The following is a 23,434-nucleotide window of genomic DNA, read 5'->3' on the forward strand; positions in this document are numbered from 1 at the left end:
TTTATGTAAGAATTGTTGGTTTAACTTAAAGTTACCTGGTTAACTTGAAATTTCGAGTTCATTGAAATGAAAAATTTGAGTTAATACAATGATTGATTTAATCAACAGAAACTCAAAATATTATGTTATCTGAACCACCTTAATTATCTAAGTTGATTTGACAAAAGAAAAAAAAATCTGATAAATCATGAAAATAATTTTTTACAGTGTAGGTATAACTGGTATGTATTAATTTAAATGCAGCAGCCTCCTTCGGGAAATGAAATAAAGACAAACTGAACTTAGGTTTCTGCATCTTAATGTTTAAGAACAACTCAAAACTTTGGTTTCTTGGATGATCTTTCAGAAATCTGAACAGATACTGACCTCTACAGGGCATGGCTAATGTTACTGATAAAGTAAGCACTGCAGGTTTTAGGGCGTCAGAACAACATAAACAACACCAAACATTTGTTCATAGGTTTATCAAATCACATCAAACACAATAACACAAGTCGTCTTTAAATAAGATTGCATGTTTCATTGCACATTATTTCAACAGACCAATGATGAGCTGCCCTGATGTACAGAATATCTGACTTATCACTCAGTCATCAGTTCACCACTGCGTCTTCCCTGATTCTATTTTACAGAGAAATAATTTATTACAGTCCTAGAGCAAGACTACAAAATAAGTCTAATGGGAGGTTAGGTATAAAAAGGGCATTAGACAATGTATGTTGTGAACTGTTGAATTAAAAGTTGCACTGATAAATTTGTCCTAAAGTTGAGATCTACTGAAGTATAAGTGCTTTGTTTGGATCATTCCTTGGGCTCCTGTTCATCAGCTTTGCTCTCCGTTTGCCCGTCTCTCCTGCTGGCCAGCTCTTTCAGCCCCTCCTGAAGCTGCTCAACAGCCTCTCCATCTCCTGCTGCATGTGCCAGAGCCAGGGCTTCCTTATACAGCTTACCAGACTCCTCAAACTCCCCTGGTTAATAACAGACAAACAACAGTGACAATTGTGTATTCCTGAGAATTCTTTAATCATTATATTATAATCATTTATAATTATAAAACAATGATTTATTATACAAGTGTGGATTTCTACAAAAATATTAATCAGCACAACTGTTTTCAACATTTTCAACAGTTTCTTGAGCACCAAATCAGCATATTAGAATTATTACTGAAAGATCACGTGACACTGAAGACTGTAGTATTGGCTGCTGTAAATTCAGCTTTGCCATCAAAGGAATAAATTACACTTTAAAATATAGCTGCAAGCAGCAATTAAAGGGGTTTCAAGCACTTTAAGGCATTTAAGCATTTTTGTAAAAATATATATTTTATTTAGCGAGCATGAAACCACTTAGATCATAGATGGAAAAGATATACAGCAATTTACCATAGAAAATATATGATTTTAAAGGCTTTTTAACAGTTATTGGGGTTGAGGCAAAAACCTAGGACTAGTTCGGCAAAGTTGTTTTTTTGTAATCTCCAATATTTAACGAACCATTCGATGGACAGAGGCGGTCCTAGAGGCAAATTTGCTCCAAATGAGGAGTTCTACCATGTGGTATGAATGTTGAGGGCCTTTGCGAAAAATCCTGTGATATATGATCCTTGACGCACGTGAAAAATGTGAAGCGCCCCCCCAGTGGCCGATTTCTTTCGAATTTCTCAAAGGCCTTTAGGGCTGTGAGTCAAACAGGCCCAGCCAGTTTCGTTCCGATCAACCTCCGTTACCTTGTCTGATAGCTGCTCAAATTTAATTGGCCGATGACAGACATGTTTTTTCACATTAATGTCCTCAGACAATCATGGGAACCTGGACAAAGACACTGCATGCCCATTTTCACATCAAATCGGACTAACGGTATAGTTGTTATAGCCATTTTCATGTTTTTTCCCTGTTATAGCGCCACCAAGTGGCGAATTGCCAATTTTTTTTTCATGTGACCAACGATTGAGCTCATAGATACATGTTCTGAGTTTGGTGAAAATATCTCGTTCCTTTCACGAATCATAGCCATTTTAGTTAAAGTGGCTCTGCCCACTTCAAACGTTTTGGCGGCCCTTAGAGACTGTGAATTGAAATTTCAACTTGTTTTTGATCATTTTTTACAGTCAGACTCCAGAGAATCTTGCTGCACTGGCTTGGTTTCGATCGGGCCCGAAACCTTGGACTAGTTTGCAGAAGTAGATTTTTCAAAACATCTGGAAATTTCGCAATTTTATCTGTCTTGATTCCAACGATATAAGACACTTGAGCCTACATCAAACGGTTTAGGAGTTATGAGCAATTTTCACCGTTGTAGCGCCCCCGTCAGGCCAATCAGGGCGAGCCTTGGTGACGTTGTAGATGGTGTAAGTACTATTATCCCTCAAAGTTTCAAGTCTCTATGACTTACAGTTTGGTCTGCCCAATCACTTTTAGGGGAGAATGCTGTGTGTATATATTAAATCAGTTTCAAATTGTAAATGTCAGTGTAACTAAATTGAGCAGTTGAACCTTTGTGCATCAGAATTCCTGCCATATTCCCAAGCAGCACATGTTGATCAGGGTGACCCGCTGCCTGTCCGAGCTCAACGGCCTTCTTCACATAAGTCAATGCCTCATCATGCTTCCCCTGCAGGTCCAACACGGTCGCCAGATCACTCAACAGAACCAGGGTCTGAAACAGATGACAATACCGATTAATGGGCAAACACCTGTACACTTTACACCTGCTTGCCACATAGACCATCAGAATATATCTTGTAAAATGACTGGGGCTGTGTCTGAAAACATAGCTAGCTGACTTGTTGACTCGCTGCCTTATCAGACAAAGACTTTGTAGGCAGTGTTTTCACACAAAGGAACCTCATGAAACTGATTTCGGACAGACTTCTGAGGCAGCGTAATGGATTAATGAGCAAAATGGAGTGAGCTTTGGTGATAACTAAGCAAATATTTAAATACTACAATAGTAATTTCTCCCTAGAAATGACATCAGAAGAGGAAAACGTTGTTCAAACTGACCACCAACCGCAACGTTCAGACGCTATCTTTATTTTTTTTGGCTCAACAATGGAATGGTGCATTCACAGAATCAGCGGTTCGGAGCGCCAAAGTCATGTGATTTCAGCAGTTTGGCGGTTTGACACGTGATCCGAATGTGTTGATTCAACACAAAAGATTCATAATGCTCTGAAGCTTCCTGAAGCAGTGTTTTTACATTGGCCATGACTATATAAGTCATTATTTTGTTTTTTTGGCGCACCAAAAATATTCTCGTCGCTTTATAATATTAATATTGAATAACTGTACTTTAAGCTTTCGGATGCAGTCTGGGAATATTTTCATTGAATAAATATGACTATTGGATATATACTACCAGTCAGTGTTGGGGAAAGTTAGTTTTAACAGTAATGCTTTACAATATTGCGTTACTCCCTAAAAAAATAACTAATTGCGTTACTTGGTTACTTTTTATTAAAAGTAATATGTTACAGTACTTTTGTGTTATGTTTTCTCACCTGGGCTGGGCTTGCTTGTTTGTTTTTAATAACAAAAAATAAGTTCTATTTAAGGCAAATGTAAAGGCCCTTTCACACCAAAAGTGAAATGAATAAGCCTCAGTCTGAAGGTAATGCATATTTACGCCTGTACAGTAGAGGGCGCAGCTCAAACCAACCTTTCAGCTGTGCTGAACTCAAACTCGTATTTCTAAATTTAATCTAAAGTCATTTTTGCTTTATTAGTTTGGTTGAATTGGATCATTGAAGGTCAGCAGGAAAGACAATGGTTAATAAAGTGAGATTAAATACATAAAGTATATTTGTGGAATTTAATATATTTAATTATTACAGGTTTGCGTAAAATTCTGAGATTGCATTTCAATGTTTTTATTCATTTTGAGGAATACTGAAGGTTTTTGTGCAAGTGGGATGAGTAAATGCATGTTCACATTTAGTCTAGAACAGGGGTGTCTAATCCTGCTCCTGGAGGGCCACTGTCCTGAGGGTTTAGCTCCAACCCCAATTAAACCAGCTAATTAAGGTTTTTAGGCATACAGGGAAACTTTCATGCAGGTGTGTTGTGATAAGTCCTTCGGATGAGACGTTAAACCGAGGTCCTGTCTCTCTGTGGTCATTAAAAATCCCAGGATGTCTAGGGGTTTAACCCCGGCATCTCGGCCAAATTTGCCCATTGGCCTCTGTCCTTCATGGCCTCCTAATCATCCCCATATACTGATTGGCTTCTCCTCCTCACCAATAAGCTGATGTGTGGTGAGCGTTCTGGTGCAATATGGCCGCTGTTGCATCATCCAGGTGGATGCTGCACATTGGTGGTGGTTGAGGAGATTCCCCTTTCCATATGTAAAGCACTTTGAATACCCAGAAAAGCGCTATATAAAAAACGTATGGAATTATAAATTGGAGCTAAACTCCAGGACCGAGTTTGGACACCCCTAGTCTAGTAAGCAAGTTTCATGTTCACACAGCGCACACAACACCTCTGCACTTTATTTCTCTCAACATGGGGACAGGAGAGACAGTCAATAAATGTGAAAAACTAACTTGCGTTACTTATTTTACTCAGATATTTTGTTGTAAATTGAAAAAGCAATATGTTACTTTACTAGTTATTTGAAAAAGTAATCTGATTACTTAACTCAAATTACTTGTAATACGTAAATTGGCAAGTACATTTATACTTGCAAACCAGTGTGAAATGTCTTACAAAGGAAACATCACCTGTGGGTGGGATTCTCCCTGCTCCTCTTGGCAGATCTGCAGCGCGTGCCGGTAATCCTTGCAAGCGCCTGTGAAACGATGATTAGCTGCCAAATAACGTGCCCTCGCATCCAGACTGAGTCCGAGCAGCAGCCTGGTGTCTTTGCGTTCCTCGTCTAATTGGAACAAACATTTAGTAAGCGATCAAATAAAACACAAATAACCTGTTTGCACTGACAGGAAGTGAGCCTAGAGTAAAGTGAACATACCTGACAGGCTTTCTGAAGGAAGGTCCTTCTGTTTCTCAATCTTGGCCTCTAAAGACTCTGTGCAGAACTGGAAGCCATGCTCCGCCAACTCGTTCCTGGAAATGAAAAGTATGAGTTACTGAACAGCACAGAGGTTAACAGGTCAGCTGATTCAAGTGTTTTCCGCCCTTTTCACCATTTCAGCAGAGGATCAGAACTCACTTGTTTTGAGTGGCATATATGCTGGCCAGCTTCAGGGACATCTCAATCACTGCGTTGTCATCCTTTTGAGATAAAACGGGTACACAGAGGGTTTCAAAAAACAGACCGAGGCTGCTCGCATTTCTTATTTTGGATTTGTTTATAGGATAATTAAATCAACCGATGTTCAGAAATGAAGGAATCAGGAAAGAGCCTTGCATACAAAAGTATAAAAGTTCATCAATGTTCCAGCATTGAGTGTTTTACCTGTGGTGTTCCCCCTGACAGCATGAAGCTCATGGCTGCTTTAAACAGCTTCTCAGCCTGCAACAAAGAACAAACAGAGTCACATGCTGATGTTCACGACAGATGTACACACTACTGTAGAACTCTGAGTCAGGGGAACCTTACTCACATTATCCAGCTGACCTTGGACAAAGGCAAGATTCGCCATCTGTGAAGAAAGGAACATTAAGGAACATCTTCACTCTCATATTGTTTAACAAGGAGAACTGCAAGAAAATAATGGACTGTTGTAGGTGAAAAAGGAGGAAAAACCAAACATACCATGCTGTATGTATATATAATTGCATCATTATTGTGCATCTGATGTGCCAGTCTGACAGCTTTGTGTAAGAGGACATTGGCAGCGTCCAGTTCCCCAGTCATCATGCTGTACTGTGAAGGACATGAAGTAACATTCAGTCATCAAAAATTAACATTATGAAAATTATTTTTTTTTAAATATCAAAAACTAGAAGAGATTTTTGCTGTCCATTTAGAGTCTACAGCTTTGGTAGTGAAGTGGCTTTGGTTGCTGCTTTAGTATTTGTATATTATTTTTTAAAGTTTTATTTTTTAAAGCATTTCATTAGTTTTAAAGCCTTTTATTGGCAAAAACATTCAGTATATGCAAAGAAACAGTATTTAGTGTTGATCCTTCTTCATAACCAATTCACTCTGGCATGCTGGATATCGGCTTCTGGGACAAATCCTGACTGATGGTGATCCATTCTTGTCCTTTTAGTGCTCAGAGTTGATCACAATTTGTGGACTTCTGCTTGTCTTTTGAGGATTGACCACAGGTTCTCTATGGCATTAAAGGATTAGTTCACTTTAGAATTAAAATTTCCTGATAATTTACTCACCCCCCACGTCACGCATTACGTAATCACGTAGGAAAGGTCACACATGACGTGGGAAGAAGTACCGATCCAGTGTCTACAAAGCGAACATGCAAAGACTAAGTCAAATGCCTTTAACAAAGAAAGGGTAAAACAACGATGTTGGATGATTTTGAAGATGGAGGAGAAAATTTTATTTTTTTAAGAAAATGACAGATCGTTTCGCTAGACAAGACCCTTATTCCTTGGCTGGGATCATGTAAAGCCCTTTGAAGCGGCACTGAAACTGCAATTTGGACCTTCAACCCATTGTTAGCCACTGAAGTCCACTATATGGAGAAAAATCCTGGAATATTTTCCTCAAAATGTAAATATCTTTTTCGACTGAAGAAAGAAAGACATAAACATCTTGGATGACATGGGGGTGAGTAAATTATCAGGAAATTTTAATTCTGAAGTGAACTATTCCTTCAAGTTCCAGGGAGTTGTCTGGTTATGGATCCAAAAGGAGAAGGAGATGGTCCTGGCATTTACTGGACACTCTGGGACGTCCTGAAGCCTTCTTCACTGCAGTTGAACCTCTCTCTTGAAGTTCATGATGATCCGGTGAATGGTTCTTTCAGGTGCAATATTCTTTCCTTGCAAGTGAGGCCATTTTGATGAAAGCGATGATGGCTACACATCTTTCTTTGGAGGTAACCATTGCTAACACAAGAACACTTCTTCCCTCCTTTTATAGCAATCAATCTGCTGTTATAATCCAGTCAGAATGATAGAGTGATTTTACCAGACTAGCACTCGTTCACACTTTCCCGTGTAAAGATAATATGATTAGTGAGATTATGTTAGATGGTCATGTGCCAGGGCCAAAAAACAGTGAAATTTGGGTTTTTGTTATAAAGTTGTTGTTTTTTTGTCCATCAAAGCTTTTTGCAATTATTCAAAATGCTTTTGATGCCCATGCACAATAATCTAGAAACAATGTGAATCAAAATCACAACAACTGAAGCAAAAACTTTGCGAAACACAAAATTCGAAACAAAAGCTTTGAAGCTTCATGAAACAGTGTTTTGAAATCGCCCATCACTAAATATTGTTGAATAAAGTCGTTATTTTGTTTTTTTGGCACACAAAAAGTATTCTCGTCGCTTCATAACATTAAGGTTGAACACATGAACTTTTTTAAATATGTCTTTAGCAGCTTTCTGGGCATCTGAAAGTGTTAATATCTTGCTGGCAATGGAGGCCTCACTGAGCCATCGGATTTTATCAAAAATATCTTAATTTGTGTTCCGAAGATGAACGAAGGTCTTACAAGTGTAGAACGACATGAGGGTGAGTAATTAATGACAGAAATTTTCATTTTTGGGTGAACTAAGTCAAAAAAGTCAAAGCCAGTCTGAAGATTTGGGTTGACAGATTTTTGTTGCTCATCTATATAATAATATAATATTTACAAAGTCTGCAAGTGAATGATAACTAGTGTTTAAAATTGGAAGTTGTGTAGTGTTTTCCAAACTTAACACAGATTTTTGGAAAATCCAGTGACCACTATTGAAAATTGATTGAAACACAATCTATTGATTTAACACAAATTATTTAATTAAAAATGATACTATCAGAATAACAATATGAGCAATAATTTTTTGTTGTGGTCTCAGACTACACTAGGATGAACAAATGCAGATCAAACTGTCTTGATGTGATACATTATGTCTGTAAAGAGAACCTAATAAAGCATCCCAGTATACCTTGGCTTTCTTCAAGAGCAGAATAAGTTCATCCTCAAGTTTTTGTTCCTCAGTCCTCTCATCAGAGCTTCCAAAAAGCGAAAAGGCTGATGCAAAAGAAAACCACAGAGTTAGATCATTTTAATCATTACACAGAGGTCACCCTGGGTCGAGGTGGGCTATGCATTACGTAAACAGCACGAAAAACTGTTATGACAGCATCAACTCACCCATGACACCCCATGCAAGAGTCCACCTGCTGAACCCTGCCGTGTCCGAGTGACGCTTCCCACCGGTGCATTGAGAACTGACGCCCAGATGCCATGACCTTCTGTGCCAGCGGCTCACACAGCGGCTCGACTGCTCAAACACACCGGCCGACTCACGCAGCGACTTGATTCTTACAAAAGATAAGCTGGAACCGGATACATTTCTCGTACAGTCATTTACACAGTGCTTCAAACGAGCCAGCTGTCGACAGTAAGAGCGCAGCGCCATATTTGTGATTATGCAATGACGTCAGGCGTGTTGGTCACGTGACCAGCCTGGGCTCATGATTTGCTTCCATTCATTTTGCTTCAATTTAATTTTAGATCGATTATATGGTTTGTTTATGAATTGTGCATTGGATGTGGATTTATTATTATGATTAATTTTATTATATTATTAATGTATCTTAATGTCTGGCACATGCACGAAAACATACGTGTCATTCCTGTAGTCCATTATTATTATAAATTAAAATACTATTTTTGTATTCAAATTTTAAATCACATGTATTAAAATCATATTAGTTTCATTAAATTATAATATCACAATGTAAAAATATTTTTGATACATTTCGTCCCATTTCTAACATGAAATAGGTTTATTTTTTGGTAATAATATTGTTTTTTTTTTTATTATTATAATTTTTTTATTATCCAATAGAAGAACAACAAATACAATTACAAAGAACAAAAGACAATGAGGGTTACAAACAATACTCCAAAAGCAAACTATGTTATCTTAAAAGACTTACACCATGAAAGAGTCTTACATGCAATAGAATTATCAGTTTCTTAACGAGTTTATATACATATCAAAATCTTTCTTGAAAATAAAAAAGTAGGCAGATTTCTTTGAAAATTTACTTATGAATGTAAAATTTAGCATAATAAAGCAATAAATGAATAAGAAATTTACAATTAGAAGGGTCTAAATTCTACAGAAGAGGATTAGGGCCAAGCAATAATAAATAAATAAAACCATCTCGAGATTAAAGTTGTTAAATTTCAAGAAAAAAACTAAAAGTCAAAATAAAATGTTGAGAATAAACTCATTAAATTACGAGAAAAAACGTGTTAAATTTCGAGAAAAAAGTCGAGATAAATGTTGAGAACAAATTCGTTAAATTATGAGAAAAATGTTAAATTTTGAGAAAAAAAAGTCCAGATAAAATGTTAATAAACTCATTAAATTATGAGAAAAAAGTTGTTAAATTTCGAGAAAAAAAGTCGAGATAAAATGTTGAGAATAAAGTCATTAAATTACGAAAAAAAAGTCTAAATTACGAGAACAAATTCGTTAAATTACGAATTTAATTTTATCTCGACTTTTATTCTCAAAATTTAACGACTTTTTTTTCTCATAATCTAACGTAATTTTCTCGTAATTTAACGAGTTTATTCTCAACATTTTATCTAGACTTTCTTGAAATTTAACAAGTTTTTTCTTGAAATTTAACAACTTTAATCTCGAGATGGTTTTATTTTTTTATTATTTTATTATCGTTTCTTCATATTGAAGGCAAAAAGAACAATTGGGTGAAATACTATTGTTAAATTTAGCAAGTTTATAATTTATCGGATAACAATTATGGATAATTTTAATAGAGACTTCAACAACTTTATTAGATAAGAAGAATTTTTGTTGAAGAAGCCAAAACTCTTCCCATTCCATATCACTAAATTATGTTATTCCAAAAACTCACACAAGCAGGTAAAGAAATCAAATAATAATATTGTTTTAATTGGCAAGAACCAGTTGCTTAATTACATCATCCTCCAGGAAATGACACAATTTTTGGTCAAACATAAGCGGTTGAAAAAAAAATCTAAAACAACATCTTAAAAATAAACTAGAAACAGCCAGGTCTACAGATGATATTCTGGACCTACAATACTCAATTTAAAAAAGTTACTGAATAAAGCAAACAAAAGCCATCCATTTATGATTCACTGTTCAGTTTATTTATTTTACTAAAGCACAGATGAGGTTACAAAACACAATATCCTGTTATCACCCACTGGTCATTCGTTTTTAACAGGAAAAAGAGGGAATGCTTTGTAATAATCTCTTTTCAGTTCTATGATAGCACACAGCAAGTGAGTCTCTGTACCACAGATCATGCAGTAATTTTAGCTTAAACATATTCATTTGCAGACACAGAAGTGCACAGAGAGATAGGAAAGGCAAAGGGTGATCCATATACACAGTCACTCACACGTAATATTCACATGAACAATAATAACTTCACAAAAAAAATATACAAATCACCTCATATTTCAATCCTTTATCTGAAAAAAGCTTTAAATTAAGCTTTAAATGTCTGTAAAGCCTTTATACATTTCATCTTAAAAAGAGAACAAAGTTGCACATGTGAAATGTCCATCTAAAAACAAAACATAAATGTGTGTGTGTTTTTTTTTAAACTGCCATTTATTTTAACAACAATATTGTAGGTTAGCATAGCCTAAATTAAGAAATAAAGTGTATGGTTATGTAAGGCTGTCTAACCAAATCTCTTATGACCCACTGCGACACCTATCCATCAAAAAGATGAATGTGTAGTTTACAGAAACAGTACATAATGCAAGCAAAGAGGAATGTCAAAAGAGTGTAAATGACTTTAAAACCTATTGAGGTTTTCAGAATTAAGGAATGTTTTCCCAAATTAAAATGTTAAAACACTCTTAAACCTTTAAGGTCTTAAGAGACAAGAGAGGTATATTAAAGCCCATGGAAAATAAGCCCTATGTGCTTGAAACAAATCAAAAAGTACATTAGATCCTCTTTTGTCTCTTCTAAATGTAATGTCATCTCTTTTTCAAATAGGTCAGCACCTGATAATTAAAGGGTTAGTTCACCCAAAAATGAAAATTCTGTCATTTATTACTCACCCTCGTGTCGTTCTACACCTTCGTTCATCTTCAGAACACAAATTAAGATATTTTTGATGAAGTCTGAGAGGTTTCTGTCTCTCCATAGAGATCCAATGCAACTACCACTCCAAGGTCCAGAAAGGTAAGAAAAAGACATGATTAAAGTACTCCATGTGACTCCAGTGGTTTAACCTCAATTTTATGAATTTTGTATATGCAAAAAAAACATAATTTACTACTTTACTTACAAAAATATTGATCTGCAACACAAGTTCACGAGAGCTTCGTGACATATGCGTGTTGTGTTCAGACCATAGACTGTAAAAAAACATAAGACATAGTGACGTCAACCGTAGGTTTCTGAAGAGCATTTTTGAAACACAGCACGTCACTCCCGGATAACAGAAAATAGGCAAAGAGGCCTCCACGTGGGTGAAGCTGAGGTGACATGACGACAGCAGACAAACGGCTAGTGGTGACAGCAGCGGAAATCCAAATGTCACTCAAGTAGCCGTGCCCTTAATTGACCCTTCGCCGGGAGTTTGATTGACAAGCGATCTAACCACGAACTTTAAGGCTTTATTTAAACGGATGAGTTATAAAAAAATTCACCCCCTCACAACTCTCATGAAGGACAAAATTAGCTGTATAGACCAAAATCACAATTTGAACCAGGCTGTAAACATGTTTTTTTCTGCTGTAAATTTGGGCATTTTAACATGGGGCTCAATAAGATTCTGCTCTCTTTTGGAGTTTCTCCCTACCGGCCAGTCGATGAATTGCAGTTTAAGTCAAAGTTGGGCATTTTAACATGGGGCTCAATGAGATTCTGCTCTCTTTTGGAGCTTGTCCCTAGCGGCCAGTCAATGAATTGCAGTTTAAGTCACTTACGTATTGGCTTCAAGAGAAACGGGGGAAGTTGGCTGCTTGGCTCAGACTCTCACGTCAACTCAACGCAGATGTGCGAGTGTTCACGACACGTGTTTTGTGTTCACGCGAGAGCTGACATTGTTCTGTGAATGCTTTGGATAATATTATTTAGTAAATAATGTGGTAAATTATGTTTTTGTTTTGCAAACAAAGCACTCATAAAATTGAGCCACTGGAGTCACATGGAGTACTTTTTTGATGTTTTTCCTTTCTGGACCTTGGAGTGGTAGTAATAAATGACAGAATTTTAATTTTTGGGTGAACTAACCTTATAGCATCTAAAACATTTTACTTAAAGGTGAATTAGAAAATTACAATAAAAGCAATTAAGAGTCTTGAAAATGAGTAAAAACTCCCAATCATCACATACTCATGAGTTAATTTACCAGGGAATATATAGACATATATTGAAGACCTCACAATTGACCTGTTGGACCAACTGCTATCACCTCATGACAGGAGTTATATTTGGCACACAGTATATTTTTCATAAATCTGCACTGGCTCCATACAACAGCACTGAAACCTCATTATCATCCAGCATTCAGAGGCACAAAATATTTACTGACCACAACAAGTTCCTGTAAGGTCAAGCTTCAGTCCCCCAGTCAAGAGCAGGTTATTGCACAAGAGGAAAACAAAGTGTCACATATGGGCCTCTCTGGCTCTGGTATAATTTCACTGCACAATGTTGCTGATTGACAAAACTCAGGTTGAAAGGACTGTTACACATTTAGCGACTGCCAGCAAGGTTTAAGATTCATTTCAACTAAACAACGTGCAAACAAGGGGATAATAATCAAGTCACTATATTCCCCACTAAATCACACCCAAACACACATTGATTTTTTTCCTCATTATTAAATGCTGGAATTCTAAACTTTTTTTTTTTTTAATGCTGATGATCTAAGGGCATTTCAAATCACAAAAATGAAGTGCAGTGATTGTCTACCCTGAACAACATGTGTATATCTGATTGGTAGTATGGTTATCTTGCAGCAAGGGTGCATACTAGGTGTGCAAAGAGCTGCCTAACCATGACCAGAAGGAAAACAACAGCACACATCAAACTTCAACTGCCACACAGAATGAAGGAAGACTGTTCACTCCTCACCAAACCTTGGAGTAACTGAGAAGAGGGGGTGGGTGTGTGTGTGTGTGTGTGTAACAGAGGACAAAGGCTCAAGCCCAGACATAGCATGAACACCTCACTCACGGCTCCCAAAGAGCTGAAGGAAAAAGAGAAATATGTAGACCACATCCATGTAGAGGCAGATGGCTCCAAACACATGCTCCTCTGGGTTCAGAGAGTACCGCCTGTTGCCAATCAGCAGCTGCATGTCGAAAGCCAGGAACTAAAGCACGAAAAAAGATAATTAATGTATTAGTGTTGTCAAAAATATTGATATGTATCGATACTGAAATATCTGCAATATCGATACAGTGATACCAGCTGTGCGTTCTTGCTCTATCTCTCCGACGGCAAATTGACACACCTGTCTCCTCTCACTCGTTCCGGTTGGATAATGCTTGTATTGCACATAAATTTACTCATTACCACAGGTTTTACACAAACATACGCATACACAAACAGCTTGTGAGTACCAAATTGAATTTTTTTTGTTGCTTTTTGCGCTTAAACGGTCAAATACATAGAAAATTATCTCAAAATGTCTCTCTTGCTGAGTATTCAGGTAAATACAGTAAGTTTTTGGATTGTAAATAGAGACAAAACGCATGGTGTGTAACAGTATATTAGATCTGCGTATTCGCTCTTAAAGTGACAGCAGCCTAATATTCCTGCTGCTGTCTGTCAATTGAAATCACTCACTGCTCTTGACTGAAAAACTTTTTGCTATTTTACATTTGATTACTTTAACTTCTGGAGGTTCTTACCTGAATACCACTGTTAGACCCACCTGAAACACTTAAAGCCATGTTTAATTCATTTGTCTCTTTATTCTATTCTATTTATTTGTGCTATCGTTTGCAATTTGTTTATTTGTTCTTATTTTATTACTGACTTTTTACTTTAGTTAAATTTAGTTCAAATGGTTCAAATAAAGCATCCCTTGTTCTGTGTGTAAACTATTGCAACAAAATTACCCAAATTATCAAAAAATTATGAGATAATAACAAATTATCTGTATGGCGGTATGTATGTCAGTTTTCCTATGGTATCGAAAATGGTACTGAATGTCGATATTTTTCAAGGTATCGTATCGAAGTTGGAAATTCCAGCATCATGACAACACTATCTTGTATGAAACACATAAACATGAAAATATTTCATAGTCAAAGGGTACTAACCAGAGTGAAAACCAGAGCACCAAATCCAGCATAAGCAGTATGCAACCATGGTATCTAAAAACAACAGATAGAGTTGACACTATGGTTGGACTGATATCACAATTATGGCTTCAGTATGAAATCAATATGATAGTCAGTCCAAATCTGATTTTTGTGCATATCCGATTGGAATCCGATCATGTTTAGCAAGTGTGAACAGCAAAAAATAAAATTATTTACAAATCCGTTTTGAGCTACATTTGGATCAGAACAGTTGCGATACACACTGTGGACAGTCAATAATTAGATCAGATTCCAATCGGACACACAAATATTCGGATTTGGACTGACGGTGTGAACATAGCCATTGACGCATCATAATTCGGTTGTTAAGTCTGACGTAACACGACAGCGCTTTCGGGTCCTAACGCTCTAACTCATACCACAAGAACACAACAAATGGTGCTAATATACACACACGATGTGGTGTAATACTACAAAAAAATTATAATCATAACCTTTATCTCCATACCAAGATTCCAGATGGCCAGACAGTGATTCATCTTTTATAAATCGTTAAAATATTAATGTCTGTGACGCTGTGAGCACGGAGACTGTTGTATAGATTGTAAGTATTTAAAATGTTTAAATTTTTAAAATGATTGATGTTTAATATGAATAAATAGCGCTCATAAACGGCCGTCGATGGCATTCTCAAGTGAAATGAGTCAAGGCTTGGACCCGGAAACGGCATTGACTTAACAAGCGGATAGTGACAGTTTCAAAGTGATCTAGTACATTCAAATATCTTTTAAGCAGCTTACATATCCAAATGGTGCAGTGAAGAACAGCAGAAGCCCGGTTATCATCAGAACCATCATGAGAGAGAAAAGTAATCCGTGACAGGTGGTGAAGTCAACCTAGATGACAGAAGACATTGCTCTATCAAATGACACATATATGAAGCACTTGACAGAAGCCGTTTAAGACGAAATGAGCTCACCCTGGATTGGAAACAGAAGAGTGTGATGGCCAGACACACCAGTGCTGTGATGCCCACACTCAACATCACCACTTTGGTATTATGATAGCTGTGTATAGAAAGAGAGTGAGATTAAAAACATGAAAGTAGTGCTGCAAATTAGACACACATTCTTGTACATCTATCTTTCTGAGTACATTCACTGACACAATGCAACTTCTAGCTCTTTACCCTAACCCTACCCATCGCAACTGAATGCCTGACCCAAACCCTTACCCTTACCCTAACCCTAAACCTACCCTTAAAGAAAAAATAAAAAAATCCCATAATTTAGTTTTTCAACCGAACACAATCAGAGTTATATTTAAAAAATATCCTGACTCTTCCAAGGTTTATAATGGGAGTGACAGGTACCATTTTTTTAAGCTCAAAAACGTGCATCCATCCATCATAAAAGTAATCCATACTGCTCTAGGGGTTAATAAAGGCCTTCTGGAGCAAAGCAATGCATTTTTGTTTTATAACTTTACAAACTTTATTAGATCACTAGTTTCTTGTAATGTCCGTCCGCGCTCACGAGAGAGTCAAGTTCCGGCGTATGACGTAGGATGTAGGAGTAGTGTGAGCTTAGGTGAGAGTAGGCGCCTCTTGCGGTTCAAACAAATAGGGCTGGGCAAGCTCAAGCTCCTCTGACATTTCTCTTTAAAAATTCTCATTTTAGACTTCTAATTCGTGACCGGTGTTTTATTTTGCGCTTTAACATTCGTCAATACGTCATGCTTTGGGTCAGAGGTTGCCCTTCCGCCAGGACTAGACTAGTGTACGGCTGTTATTGGAAACCAGTGATTATAGTTTATGAAGTTGGATAAACTTCACTTCAGAAGGCCTTTATTAACCCCCTGGAGCCAAATGGATTTCTTTTATGATGGATGGATGCACTTTTTTGAGCTTCAAATAAATTGTACCACTCAATCCCATTGTAAAGTCAGTATATTTTTTAATATAACTCTGATTGTGTTTGGCTGAAAGAACATATCATATATATCTAGGATGGCTTGAGGGTGAGTAAACCATGGGATACTTTACATTTTTGGGTGAACTATCCCCTTCAACCTAATTATAACCTTATCCCTAAAACCAAGTCTTGACCCTCAAACAGGCCTTTAAAGAAGTCTCAGAAAGAAGTCTTTACTCTATATTTTTCCTCATTTCGATGGTCAAAAAAAAAAATCAAACCAGTCCTCACAAATACAGGTAACTATAGCAGTGGCAGAGTACAAGGGTACAATTTGGTTCATTTTGTCTCCTACTTTACTATGTGATGTATTCACCATAGTGACCTTAATGGTGTGTATAATAAGGGCAAGGACTCTCTCTATTTCATCTATAACAATGGTCAGTTTTTATAATATAATATAATATAATATAATATAATATAATATAATATAATATAATATAATATAATATAATATAATATAATATAATATAATATAATAAATATAATGTTGTCTTACCTGGCGAGCATGCCAGCCATATAGGACATTGCCAAAGTCTAAAAACATAAAATAAAAATATTCATCCCTTTCTTTTTAAAGTTAAATGATGGTAAATAAATGTTTATAATATTTACTATCATTTAACTAGTGAACTAATTAGACTATGAAATTACTTACAAAAATGGATAGAAGGATCATATTGGTAGGGTATCTTCGTCTGCAGAAGAAACACAAACAATGATCAAAAGTGATGGAAGCTCAAAGTTCCTGAAATCACACATATCTTATGTAAGCCAGAAGGTGAACTCAAAAACAAGAACAAGTATCTGTTTACCGTGCATTTGTGCTGCATACAAGCATCAGGTATGTTCCCATGAAAGTCATGCTGGACAAAACATAGCAGTGTCACTCACATGTTCACCAACATAATTCATATATAAAGTCCTAAAGCCTCTAAAGAAGAAAGACAACAGTGTATAATTCACTTACTATGAGGTCAGATAGAAAACACGATTGTACTGTACAAACTTCCGGACTGGCTCACTGTGAAAGACAGGACAGTCATCAGTAACAGTGCTTTCTTTTAAAGGGATAGTTCACCCAAAAATGAAAATTCTCCCATGATTTACTCACCCTCAAGCCATCCTAGGTGAAAATGACTATTCAGGCAAACCCAATCAGAGATATATTTAAAAATATCCTTGCTCCTCCAAGCTTCATAATGGTAGTGAAGGGGGTGCGAGATTTTGAAGCCCAGAAAAGTGCATCCATCCATCATAAAAAATAATCCATACGGCTTCAGTGGGTTAATAAAGGCCTTCTGATGCAAAGAAATGGGTTTTTGTAAGAAAAATATTAATATTTAAAACTTCATTAACTATAATAACTAGCTTCCAGAAGTCAACTTGTGCCACTTCTGACGCAATGTATGATGTAGGAGTATCGTAAGCTGGGCAACAAACTCAAGCTCCTATTCTCTTATATCGAAGTCCTCCGATATTTCTCTTTAAAATTTTCCCATTTTAGACTACTAATTCGTGAGTGTTTTGTTTTGCTCTCTCCTCTGTGCTTCCACTTTCGTCATTGCATCATGCGTCGGGTCAGAGTTCACTCTTCCGCCTTCAAATCGATGCTTATGGCCGTCTGCCAGTAGCTTGTTATTATAGTTTTAAAGTTTTAAATATGGATATTTTTCTTATAAAAACTCATCGCTTTACTTCAGAAGGCCTTTATTATGGATTATATTTATGATGAATGGATGCATCTTTTTGGGCTTTAAAATTTTGCACCCCATTCACTACCTTGGAAGAGCCAGGATATTTTTAAATACGTCTCAGATTGTGTTCATCAGAAAGAAGATTGTCATATACACCTAGGATGGCTTGAGGGTGAGTAAATCATGGGATAATTTTCATATTTGGGTGAACTTTTCCTTTAAAAGTGGAATAAATGGATAAAACAAGGTTGTGTCATGTACTCTGATGAGTGTATAACTTACCAAAATGTGAAGAGCGACACCACACCAAACGTGACCATGAGCTGAACCATGAGGATACAGAAGACCTGCAAAGAATATATATGCTTTTCATAACTAGAATGTTTGTACGCTGCTGTTCAAATGTTTGGGGTCAGTAAGATTACATCTCAGGCTCACCAAGGCTGCATGTTTAACTAATGAACCTTATTGTAAAGTGTTACCGAAATATTTTGAAATACTACAATTAATACTATTTTATTATATTTTTATATATTTTAAAATATATTTTATCCCTGTGATGGGAAAGCTGAATTTTTTCAGCTTCATTACTCCTCAGAAATCATTCTATCTGCTCAAGAAACACTTATTATTATTATTATCAATGATACATACAGTTGTGCGGCTTAAAGGAACACTCCACTTTTTTTGAAAATAGGCTCATTTTCCAACTCCCCTAGAGTTAAACAGTTGAGTTTTACCGTTTTCGAATCCATTCAGCCGATCTCCGGTTCTGGCGGTACCACTTTTAGCATAGCTTAGCATAGTTCATTGAATCTGATTAGACCGTTAGCATCGCACTTAAAAATAACCAAAGAGTTTTGATATTTTTCCCATTTAAAACTTGACTCTTCTGTAGTTACATCGTGTACTAAGACCGACGGAAAATGAAAAGTTGTGATTTTCTAGGCTGATATGGCTAGGAACTATACTCTCATTCAGGCGTAATAATCAAGGAACTTCACTGCCGTATCATGGCTGCAGCAGGCGCAATGATATTACGCAGCGTCTCACACAAACGTCTCCATGGTTACAAGGCACGTTCCCTGTGCAAGCAGGGGCTCACGGGCGCTGCGTAATATCATTGCACTGCTGCAGCCATGGAACGGCAGTAAAGTTCCTTGATTATTACGCCTGAATGAGAGTATAGTTCCTAGCCATATCAGCCTAGAAAATCACAACTTTTTATTTTCCGTCGGTCTTAGTACACGATTTAACTACAGAAGAGTCAAGTTTTAAATAGGAAAAATATCAAAACTCTTTGGTCATTTTTAAGTGCGATGCTAACGGTCTAATCAGATTCAATGAACTATGCTAAGCTATGCTAAAAGTGGTACCGCCAGAACCGGAGATCGGCTGAATGGATTTGAAAACGGTAAAACTCAACTGTTTAACTCTAGGGGAGTTGGAAAATGAGCCTATTTTCAAAAAAAGTGGAGTGTTCCTTTAATATTTTTGTGGAAACAGTGACTTTTTTTTTTTTTTTTTAAAGTTCAAAAGAGCAGCATTTATTTGAAATAGAAACCTTTTGTAACATTATAAATGTCTTTACTGACACTTAATTTCATTCACAATATTTCATAAAATATTGACCCCAAACTTTTGAACGGCTGTATTTAATATAATGAAATACAAATTATATTTTAAAGTAATAATATTTTAATCATATTTACATATACACGAAAACAAATATATAAAAATATGCTGCTATGAATAAAATGCATATTGTTTGTTGTGAGACCAGTGTTAATGTTGGCAGGGCAGGTAAAAATCTCAAATAACAGCCTGACGTGCCCTGATTAACCTGAACATCTTTTTAATTATGACTGAGCAACAAACACATTAAAGGATATAGACTGCCCACTTGCATCCAACCCAATTCATATAAGTTAAAAACATTTGAACTGTAAAGCAGACTGCTAATGGAAAAACAATTGGATGAGAACTTTCACACCTTCCTGATGAACATGCGGCGGACATTCTTGTCCTCCCAGTTGCTTCCACTGAGGCCGTCGAAGCTGCTGCCGGAGCTCGGATCAGAGAATGGTGAGGACATGTCTGCAGCATAAGCGCTGGAATATCCTGGACCTAAAGAGACATTTTGCACTATTAACAATGTTCAGAGAAGATCTTCAGGCAGATTTTATCCTCAGACTTATCTCACATTAACGAGAATGTTCCTTGCATATAAATGACACAAATGTGTTGTAATAATAAAATGTCACATACTAGGGCCGGGATGCACATAAGCCCAGCTGGGGTGCATGGGCATGGTTGGCGGTGGCATTGGGGGTGGCTGGGAAGCGTAACTGAAGCTACCAGCTCCTTGTTCTTTATCTCCTGCTGTAGCTTCAGCATAGCTGGGTGGAGCTGCTGGCAGACTCATGGTCTACTGTAAAACAATAACATTCAAAAATCATCTGAGAACGGAATCAAGCACAAGCAGATCTGATATTCGAGCACCCTGACTTCAATTAATATTTTATGCCACAAGGCCAATGGAACTTTGCAACTCTTCACCACATGAATTCATTATGAACCTACAACTTGGATCCTTTCCTATTTTAAGCCAATGGGAGACATAAAGGACTGATTTTTTATTTATTTATTTTTTTTCTCAATGAAATGAATGTTTTTTATTTAATATTTTGTATTTTTAGGGGACTTTATGGTAAATGCAGTTTTGAGCTGTTTTAACTGAAAGCAACTTGCACTGACGTAAAATGTTTTGTTTCAAGATGCACACCAGTAATGCTTTTTAAACTTTAAAAAAGTTAGAGAATTTTAAATTTATTGTTATTATGAAAAATCCACAAAATACTATTTTCAATTTATATACGAAATATATATTCTTCAAAACATGCTTTACTCTAAAACTGTGAGAAATCAAAGCCATATTTCTAAACAAGCGTTGTTCCAAATAGGAGGTTGAAATCTCAGTATCTTTCAGAAAGATTTTATTTGGTCACATCAAAATTTTCCACCAGGTGAAATTCATTTGTGGCTATTTTTTAGGACCGTTTAAACTTTAAATCATGTCCATGATTTTTTTCCACACATAGCAAGTGCCAAAACATTTACCAAGTTTTGAATCTTTTTTAAATAAATCAGTGTTATATTATTTCTCCCAATAAGAATATGTCTTAGTAAGATGATATTTAAATGCTTAGTTTTATGATCAAGGCTCTGTAGTTTTAATTTTGGGCAACAAAACTCATAATTAAATGCAGTACAATGATAATTTAGAGAAATAAACGTCTCTCAAAAACTTATCACACATTTTAACATGATTTTACTAAAAACATATATGGATAATATATATATATATATATATATATATATATATATATATATATATATATATATATATATATATATATATAAATGGATAATTAAGTGCATTGCTTCAGTCTAGTAAAAGTTCATCTTGAAATATTAGCCTACTGATATTATATAATTTATTCTTAAGTTTACTTTATAAAAATCCTTAAATTTTCCACAGCAAAAAGACATGTATAATTATTGTGTACAACAGGTTTTCTTCAGCTTTACTAATAATTTAGAGGCCTTAGAAATACCTATATATCAAATATGATTCAGTACAGTTATTATAAACAGTAAACTGATGTTCAGTTTAAACACATTGATCTGGCTAGAGTCTGTAGAGCTGTCAAACCCACAGCACAACAGTCTTTCATCCTAAACTATTAGTCTCAACGAGTCGAGTACTACTGTATACTAAAATCCGCTGCAACAGGACTGATGTAAATGTTGACAGCGCTTAGCTTAGCTAGCACATCCATGACACTTTTCAAGCCCATTCTGTCGTGCAGGAAACGACAAATACTTGCGCATATAAAAATAACGTTGTTATAACCTAAATCAAAATATAGGTTCTAACAAATGAACGGTAGAGTAAGCTCTGTAATTCAACCTACCTTACTGTAACAGCTAATGTGACACTCGAGATCCCCAAGTAAAGGTAAAAACAATGAACTCAATCGTCCAATGACGTACATCCTGTGTTTCCGGAAATGACAAACGCGAACCGTAAGCAAGCTAAAAAGTGTGAAGCGATGTTTTTTTTATGCAAAATGTATTTTACAGTGAAAACATGTGCTGTTGGATCTCAATGCAAGTCGGAAAAACAAAAGAACTCACATTTTAATTAACTTTATGTATCCTTAAATGCAAATTCCCAGTAAAGAAACAATAACTTAGTATTTTTAAATAAAAAAAAATACATTATATTGAATCAATCTTGCACAAAAAAAAACAAACAGCTATTCAGTGTGCAGACATGTATCTCGTGTCTTTGTGCAAGAACTAGTGTCTTTTTAACTGTTAAAGCTGCAGTAGGTAACTTTTGTAAAAATGTATTTTTTACATATTTGTTAAACCTGTAATTATGTCCTGACAGTAGAATATGAGACAGATAATCTGTGAAAAAATCAAGCTCCTCTGGCTCCTCCCAGTGGTCCTATTGCCATTTGCAGAAATACACCGCTCCCGGTACGAACCAACCAATCAGAGTCAGGAAGAGCGTCTTAGCAGTGTCAATCAAGCTTGTGTGCGCGCTGATCACACTCCTGTCATGCACAGCCATAGTGCACTGCGTGTACAGGCGTTCAAATTCAAGATTACCGGTGTGCAGCAGCTTTGCTTATGGCAGACAAACAATCCAGTTTCGTACGTATAATACCCCATAAAGTGCGTATCATATGCACGCGAAAAACTCATTTTGGCGTATATATTCTACGAGATTACAAACTCGTACTATTGATACGCATTTTCGTGTGATCGGGCTCTATTAATTCATGATATGCAGTTTTAAGATTTTTTCAGGCGAGAATGTGCTGGTTTAAAGCTCAAATTTGTGGTTAATTGATAAAGATAGCGCCTTTCTGAAAATTTGATCTGACGTTGTCGGAGTTTTGAGATCCAGGCGATCACCGGACTCTCAGCGCTCATGTACCCAGCCGAGAGCAGCCTTCCCTCGGCTAATCCTTCTGACGTTTGCCGCTGGCTCCGTTTTGACTGAGGGAAACGTGACGTTTCATAAATTTATATATGGCTATTTAACTTTTGTATCATACTAAAGCGCTGATTTTGTACGCTTGACTGAATTGTTTGCTTTATTTCTTATTGTATATTTTTATACCTTTTATAATGGCTATTATTGAACATTAAAACTGACATTTAACAAAAAGAGAAGGTTGTGTTTTATGTTAAAGCCTGTTTCATTTCATTACAGTGAAGATAATCCGAGTATGCACAAATAGTATTACATTTAATATGTTTGAAATGTAAACGAAAAGAGGCAGGGTTGTTTAA

At 36.2% G+C, this 23,434-nt stretch overlaps 2 protein-coding genes across 2 annotated transcripts; both read right to left on the minus strand.

Moving 5' to 3' along the window:
• Nucleotides 1-296: 296 nt before the first annotated feature.
• ttc19 (tetratricopeptide repeat domain 19) lies at nt 297-8,506 on the minus strand. The gene is made up of 10 exons (XM_067362648.1): nt 8,236-8,506; nt 8,027-8,112; nt 5,719-5,829; nt 5,567-5,605; nt 5,419-5,475; nt 5,173-5,234; nt 4,972-5,066; nt 4,724-4,878; nt 2,496-2,658; nt 297-968 (listed from the first exon to the last, which is right to left on the minus strand). Exons 1-10 carry the CDS (start codon nt 8,501-8,503, stop codon nt 802-804), a joined length of 1,203 nt encoding a protein of 400 aa, XP_067218749.1. The 5' UTR covers nt 8,504-8,506; the 3' UTR covers nt 297-801.
• Nucleotides 8,507-9,965: 1,459 nt separating this feature from the next.
• faim2a (Fas apoptotic inhibitory molecule 2a) lies at nt 9,966-22,114 on the minus strand. Its single transcript, XM_067363326.1, has 12 exons — nt 22,039-22,114; nt 20,330-20,492; nt 20,055-20,188; nt 18,344-18,408; nt 17,335-17,388; nt 17,180-17,230; nt 17,023-17,062; nt 16,864-16,901; nt 15,371-15,458; nt 15,192-15,287; nt 14,389-14,442; nt 9,966-13,433 (listed from the first exon to the last, which is right to left on the minus strand). The coding sequence occupies exons 2-12, from the start codon at nt 20,484-20,486 to the stop codon at nt 13,287-13,289; spliced, it is 924 nt and encodes a 307-aa protein (XP_067219427.1). The 5' UTR covers nt 20,487-20,492; nt 22,039-22,114; the 3' UTR covers nt 9,966-13,286.
• Between the last annotated feature and the right edge of the window lie 1,320 nt (nt 22,115-23,434).

Source organism: Chanodichthys erythropterus, chromosome 16 (genome assembly GCF_024489055.1).
Source record: "Chanodichthys erythropterus isolate Z2021 chromosome 16, ASM2448905v1, whole genome shotgun sequence".
Lineage (NCBI taxonomy): Eukaryota > Metazoa > Chordata > Actinopteri > Cypriniformes > Xenocyprididae > Chanodichthys > Chanodichthys erythropterus.

Coding starts and splice junctions, on each gene's coding strand:
- ttc19 (XM_067362648.1), bottom strand. CDS start 8,503: ATGGCGCTGCGCTCTTACTGTCGACAGCTGGCTCGTTTGAAGCACTGT. Junction 2,659..4,723: donor AGGGAGAATCCCACCCACAG/GTGATGTTTCCT, acceptor CATCTGTTTCAG/ACCCTGGTTCTGTTGAGTGA. Junction 969..2,495: donor AGGAATTCTGATGCACAAAG/GTTCAACTGCTC, acceptor GTTATTAACCAG/GGGAGTTTGAGGAGTCTGGT.
- faim2a (XM_067363326.1), bottom strand. CDS start 20,486: ATGAGTCTGCCAGCAGCTCCACCCAGCTATGCTGAAGCTACAGCAGGA. Junction 18,409..20,054: donor GCCGCATGTTCATCAGGAAG/GTGTGAAAGTTC, acceptor TATTCTTTGCAG/GTCTTCTGTATCCTCATGGT. Junction 16,902..17,022: donor TGATCCTTCTATCCATTTTT/GTAAGTAATTTC, acceptor TTATGTTTTTAG/ACTTTGGCAATGTCCTATAT.